This window comes from Mus caroli, chromosome 1 (assembly GCF_900094665.2).
Source record: "Mus caroli chromosome 1, CAROLI_EIJ_v1.1, whole genome shotgun sequence".
Taxonomy (NCBI): Eukaryota; Metazoa; Chordata; class Mammalia; order Rodentia; family Muridae; genus Mus; species Mus caroli.
This window is the reverse complement of record NC_034570.1, coordinates 1602439-1609257: the sequence shown is the minus strand read 5'-3', so window position 1 is coordinate 1609257 and position 6819 is coordinate 1602439. Positions and strand designations below refer to the sequence as shown.

The 6819-nt window shown below is 43.2% G+C and overlaps 1 protein-coding gene and 1 pseudogene across 1 annotated transcript in view; one reads left to right on the top strand and one right to left on the bottom strand.

Annotated features, from left to right (window-relative positions):
- Lypla1 (lysophospholipase 1) overlaps window positions 1-5480 on the bottom strand; it is a 31662-nt gene extending 26182 nt beyond the window's left edge. The window contains exons 1-2 of the mRNA XM_021157375.2: window positions 5295-5480; window positions 4792-4823 (exon numbers count right to left, since the gene is read on the bottom strand). Coding sequence (XP_021013034.1) covers window positions 4792-4823; window positions 5295-5363 — 101 coding nt within the window. The 5' untranslated portion in view covers window positions 5364-5480. The remainder of the gene's footprint in view (window positions 1-4791; window positions 4824-5294) is intronic.
- Window positions 1186-1906, top strand: LOC110290725 (annotated as a pseudogene).
- Window positions 5481-6819: the final 1339 nt, after the last annotated feature.

The window sequence follows — 6819 nt, the reverse complement described above, 5'->3', positions numbered from 1 at the left end:
AAGAAGAAGAAGAAGAAGAAGAAGAAGAAGAAGAAGAAGAAGAAGAAGAAGAAGAAAAAGGATTTTAAACACTAAATTGCTACCTGTTAGACCATTAGCTCTGAGTAACACCATATATTCATGAAATTAACCACGTCACCACTTCTTGAGTGGTAGTTCGTGTGGTATTTTCATATTTGGGTACTTCTGAGTTTTTCTATAAGCAACTGAAACATGAAAACAACAATAACTTATCTCTTATCTCAGAAGCCTCTGCCATTTCGAAACTGATTTTTTCTTCTTCATGTTTTCACTCTTCAGTTTGAAGAATACTACATCTGCAGAGGACCTGCTTATACTAAAGTTTTGGTCTTGTTTTGCCTTGCTTGGTCTACAAAACCAAGCGGTGAAAATAAATAAACAAGACAAAATAAAACAAAAAGCACCTTCCCAGGGAAGTTCTGCCATTTAAAATCCTTTTAGTTGGCAGGCATGGGGGAACAAGGCTTCAATTCCAGCAGGAAGGTTCTCCTGGTCTATCCTGGGAGTTCCTGAGGAGCAAAGGACTTTGTTCTCTCTCTCTCTCTCTCTCTCTCTCTCTCTCTCTCTCTCTCACACACACACACACACACACACACACACACACACAGAGCAAAAAACATAAACATCCATTTAGTAAAGCAAGTGTAGTAAGTAGGTGTTTTTCTTTTATTTTCTTTTTTGTTTTTAAAGGCAGAGTCTCACTATGTAGTTTAGGCTGGCCTCAAACTCACAGAGATGGCCCTGCCTTTGTCTCCGAAATGCTAGGATTAAAGGCCTGCGTTACCATACCTGGCCCACAAGTCCATCATTTTTGCTGGATGTATTGATAGAGTCCTACAACATTTTCAGTAACTTCATATTAGACTTATTACAAATAGAACACAAAAAAATAAATACTTTTAAGAACTAGGGATGGGTCCAGGAAATAGTTTGTTTAGTAAGATGCTTATCTTCCTTGCAAGCATGAGGAGTTCAGTTCAATTCTCAGAAACATTAAAAGGAGAAGGAGAAGGAGGAGGAGGAGGAGGAGGAGGAGGAGGAGGAGAAGAAGAAGAAGAAGAAGAAGAAGAAGAAGAAGAAGAAGAAGAAGAAGAAGAAGAAGAAGAAGAAGAAGAAGAAGAGGAGGCTCTGCAGCACAATCTAGGCCTTGGAGGAGCTGTGGTTGTCACCCTCTACAAGATGGGTTTTCCTGAAGCTGCCAGCAGGTTTCAGCTGCTCCCACCAGCTCTGCAGGGGATGGATTCAAGGCAAACCTCGTCTTTAAGGAGATTGAGAAGAAGCTTGAAGAGGAAGGGGAACAGTTCGTGAAGAAAATCGGTGGCATTTTTGCCTTCAAAGTGAAAGATGGCCCTGGCAGCAAAGAAGCTACCTGGGTGGTGGATGTGATGAATGGCAAAGGATCAGTGCTTCCCAATTCAGATAAGAAGGCTGACTGCACAATCACCATGGCCGACTCAGACTTGCTGGCTTTGATGACTGGAAAAATGAACCCTCAGTCGGCCTTCTTTCAAGGGAAACTGAAGATTGCTGGTAACATGGGACTGGCCATGAAACTACAGAACCTTCAGCTTCAGCCAGGCAAAGCTAAGCTGTGAGGAGTCCCTTCGGCAACCTCAGGACATCAAGATGAGATGTGTAGATAGATAGAGATCCACGTCTCGTCGTCAGGACTTAGACTGACACCTCCCGAATAGCATGAGATAGATTTGTTGCTAATTGGGTGTGGTCAATTGTGTTTCCCCGAAGCCGGGAGTACATAGGGCCTCCCAGCCTGCACGCACTGCTGCTTTGAGGANTTGCATTCTACTGTGCTTGATGAAGCTACTATGTCAATGATGGTTTGGGGTAAACTTGAGTTTCAGAATAAAATTCAGAACAGTAAAATCTGAAGACTGTGTAAACAAAGCCCTTGCTTTGCTTAGAAGTATATTTGAGGATCATTGTGTTGGACACTCGGTGTGACATTTCCCCTTGGGGGACTGGAGAAGAAACAGATTTCCATAGTTGACCAGAAATTAGTGCCTCACACTTAATTACCTACATCAGTTTCTCACTAATGTTCTTAAAATAAAATTCTGTACTAAAAGTTTAAAAAAAAAAACTTTAAAAATGTTCATTTCATGCCATCAGAAACAGTTCTTTTCTTCCCAAATAAAATACAAGAATTATGGTCAGAGCTTAAGAGAGAATTTACAGCTGAAGAGAATTGTTTTAAAATATTTTTCAAATGGGCATCTTTTTTTTATTATTATTATTATATGTAAGTACACTGTAGCTGTCTTCAGACACTCCAGAAGAGGGCGTCAGATCTTGTTACAGATGATTGTGAGCCACCATGTGATTGCTGGGATTTGAACTCCGGACCTTCGGAAGAGCAGTCGGGTGCTCTTACCCACTGAGCCATCTCACCAGCCCCCTGGCATCTTTTTAAAAATCATAGTATCAGAGCCATGGATACCATTAATAAAAATAACTGAATAAAGTTTCTTCCAGAGATAGGGGCTTCAAATTATAGTTTCATATTAATAAGTGTATAAACTGAGTCTCACAAATTTCCTTTTTCATTGATTCACTTGATTGTCTACATTTATCTTTCTTCCAAGTTTTTCTAATTCTAATGCTATTTGTTATAATTTAGGTTTGGGATAAATATATGCTTTTGGAAGATTTAAAAAGAAAATTAAAACAGCTCTTCCTGAAAAAAAGAAGAAGAAGAAGAAGAAGAAAACACCAACACAGGGGCTGGAGTGATGGCTCAGTGGTTAGGAGCACTTGCGGTTCTTGTTCTTTCAAAGGACCTGGGTTGGAAGCACACATACATTGGTTGACAAATGTCCACAACTCGCATCAGATGCCCTCTTTGGCTTATGAAAGCAACAGAAACACATGTGAGTATTTGAGGCAGGTGCTCAAGTGGGCATGCATGCATGTGCGTGCGCGCACACACACACACACACAAGCACCTACATAATGTAGATTAAGCACTAATGCATAATATAAATCAATACAGCTTTAAAACCAAAGCCAAAATCCAGGCTAATGTTCGACCAACCCTGCCTCAAAAACAAAAACAAATTTTAAAGGTTAACAGTGGACAACACTCGGAGTTATTCTCCAGCCTCCACATGTACCTGTACATGTGCACTAACACACAAAAGAACTCTTGCTCCCATAGACTGAACGTCATGGTGGCAAACACCTGGAAACACAGCTTTGGGAATGCAGAGGTAAGAGGATCACAAGTTAGGATCAAGCCGGTTTACAGTGAGCTCAGGCAAGCACAGACAATCTCAAACAAACAAAGCTATGCATGTCAAGGCAAGGGAGGGAGAACGAAAGGGAAAAAGAAATTACCCACTAAAAGGAAAACTTAGTTGAAGATCAGGTTAGAACTAGAAGGTTAATTTGAAGGTTATCAAAGGTGGAGGCTGGAAGATATCTGTTAATTCTGGGCCACCCTTGGATACATCAATGAAATAATAATAATAAAAATAAAGTAAGATAATAACTGGGGTGGTGAGATGGCTCAGTGGTTTAAGGAACTTTCTGTCAACACTACAACCTGAATTCAATGAATTCAATCCTCGGGGACCCATGTGATAGGAGGAGAAAACTGACTCCTTTAAAATGTCCACACACACACACTAAACAAATGTAATTAAAAACAAAACAAAACAAAACCTAGCCATCACCTAAAACCATATTACCTGGCATAATCTCCAAAGTTAGGAAAGTGAGTGAGATATGGTTAGTACCTGAAAGGGACAATTAGTCTAGTCCAATGTCTCCATTCATTCATTCATAAGCAAGATCTCACTGTTGCCCCAGTCAGTCTCAAACTCTAGGGGTCAAGAAAACTGCCTGTCTCAACCTCCTGAGTATTTAGCAATGGGCCTAATAACTCATTGAAAAAAAAATCACTTAATGTCTTGGCTACTTTATAAAAATTTACTTTTTTAAAATCAAGTTCTAAAAATTTAAGTTTTATATTTATTTTATGTGTACAAATGTTTTTGCCTGCATGTATGCCTGTGCACCACATATGTGCAACTCCTGTGGAGCCCAGAAAAGGGCTGTTGAGACTGGAGTTACAGAGAGCTGGAAGCCACTAACTATGTGGGTGCTTGGAACTGAACCCGCAGGCTGGTTAAGTGTAGCCTATGCACTGAACCATTAAAGTTTCTGCCAAATAATCACTCAATTAAACACAAGGAAACCCAAGGATTAATAACAGAAAATCCTAAACTAAAGTTAGTGCTGCATAGTCTGGAAAGGGACTGGTGAAGTGTCCACACGGCACACACTGACCCCAAGTTTCTTCTCCAGAACCACAAAAGCAAAATGTGTTTGATAAGCCTCCAAATTAATCTTTGAGCTGTGGCCTCCGCCTTCTTTGATTTTTATCTTTTACGGGATCGTCTGCACTCTGATCTGGGACTCATGTTTCATGTTATTGCTATTTCTCTCAACAGAATTAACTGGTCTTTCTCATCCTGCTCCAAAATTGCACACTGCCTCTGCAAACATTCCACTCCTCTGGTATCCAATTCACATCCAAAGAGCAGTTAACAATTTTAACATGTTCCAGAGACAATCTCAAAGACGAGAAACTCAAGATAAGGGGAAAATTGTGGGTGTTTGTAAGCAGAAAAGCTGATCTCCTTGAGAAAATACTTGTTCCTACAATGTCAGCCTTCTTCAGCATACAACCCTTTGACCAGTAAGTAGCTGCATGACCCCATTTCCTTAGGTACTAACAATGGTACCTACCCAGTATCTCCCAATCCGTGAAGGAAAATAACCTAAAAGAGAATAAGACAAAATAAGCACACACTGGACTGTTACAGCTTTTGTTAAGTTATAAAACCGAATGAAGGACCTAAAAACTTACAACAGAACACTATTCCACAAGCTAATTAATTTCTATACCCCTTCGTTTTAGCACTAAGAGGTCTCACACAGTCGGATAAAAGACAGCTGTCTCTAAAGTCAAGTCACGAAAGTCGAATTTTTTTCATCGCAAAAGTTTCCGGGAGCAAAAGTTAATCTGAGCTCCTGCGGCAGCACAGACACTCCCGCTGCAGGTCGGCTGTTTCAGCACTGGACCTCGGAATTTGCTTCAGGGTGGGGGTGAGAGTGCTAGGCAGGCAGGCGGCGCCCCGCCGGCTCCGATTCCCCGCCCGACCCCGGAGAGCCCGCGGGGCGGCGCGGACGCATCCACGCGCGGCGGCCTGGGTCTCGCTGGTGCCCTAGGCCCGGTCGCTGCCACTCACCGCGGCGGTGGCCTTCCGGGCGGCCGGCACAACGGCGGGCATCGGAGCGGACATGTTGTTGCCGCACATCCACCGGCTGGCGGACAGTGCGTCGGAAGCGGAAGGGAGCTCGGGCTCCCGGCAGCCGAAGGGCGTGCGAGGCGAAAGTCCCAGCCCGCCCCTCCGGGCGCGCGCTCAGGCGCGTGCGCGCCCCCGCGCCGCCCTGCACTGTTCCTCGCGTTCGGCCCCGAGCTCGCGCCCCGATTCGGCCGCGCGTGCGCGTCATAGTGAGCCTTCCCGCACCGAGCAGGAGCAGTGCGGGCCGCTGCTAACCTCTCGCTGTCCATCCACGCCCGCAGGGCCTGGACCAGCGGCAGGTAGCAGGGACCGCTGCTGGGACCGCGGCGAGGCAGGGCGAGCTCTTGCTGTGGTCCCCTGCGTGCTTGACGCTTCACTCCCGATTTCACTTCCCCAGGCAGGTCAACGTCATTAACTAGAGGTCAGGTATTCATTGAAATATAGCTGTTTTGAACACGGGGCAAAATCGCCACCCTTCTGCACAGTACTGAATTTATTGTATATATAGTATGTATACCTGAGGAACGGTTCATGGCAAACATCTAAGGTCAAAATGCCATGACCTTCAGAAGTCTGCAATTCAGTGAGGAAACCAAATATACAGTTTTGACTGGAAAGGAGTTTGTGAACTAAAACTTAAAGACTAAAAGACTTAATTAAATTACACAGGAAAATCTAGGTCCTGAGAGATTTTGGAGTCTTACTCAAAACGGTTTTAAATCAGTCTTGCCCTTGAATATAGATAAGTTTAAACATTCTCAAAAATGTTAAATTGATAATAATCCCCCCCCCCCCAAATGGTAGTAATGTGATTCACAAGGCTTATGCCTCTATATATTTTTGCTTTTTCGAGACATGGTTTCTCTGTGTAGCCTTGGCTGTCCTGGAACTCACACTGCAGACCAGGCAGGCCTCAAACTCCTAACTCTACCTCCTGAGTGTGTTTGCCACCACACCCAACAATGCCACTAAATTTAAGTCAAACTGTTAGGTGTTTTCTTTGTGACTTTAAAAGAAAACACAACTGTCTTTAGCTCTCATTATGAACATAAAATGATCCAAGTCACTGTTAAGTAAGTTTCTCTAGGATGAAATATGTAGAATTCCAGGGGCTACCATTATCTCACTAGAGAGGACAAGAATACATCAAGTTGGGGTGCCTGTCATCTGTGTCTTTTCCTATCTCAAAATCTCCAGTTCCTGCAATTTTTCTGGAGTTTTATGTCCTCCAATGAGCTTGTTTCTTCTGTTCTGAATGGTTTCTTTCTTCCCTGGGTAAGGGAATGAAGTAAATATAAAATTTAGAAGAAAAAATAGTTAATTATTCCGATCATGTGATTGTACAAAAGAAAAAGTAAGCCCAGCGGTGGTGGCGCATGCCTTTAATTCCAGCACTTGGGAGGCAGAGGCAGGTGGATTTCTGAGTTCGAGGGCAGCCTAGTCTACAGAGTGAGTTCCAGGACAGCCA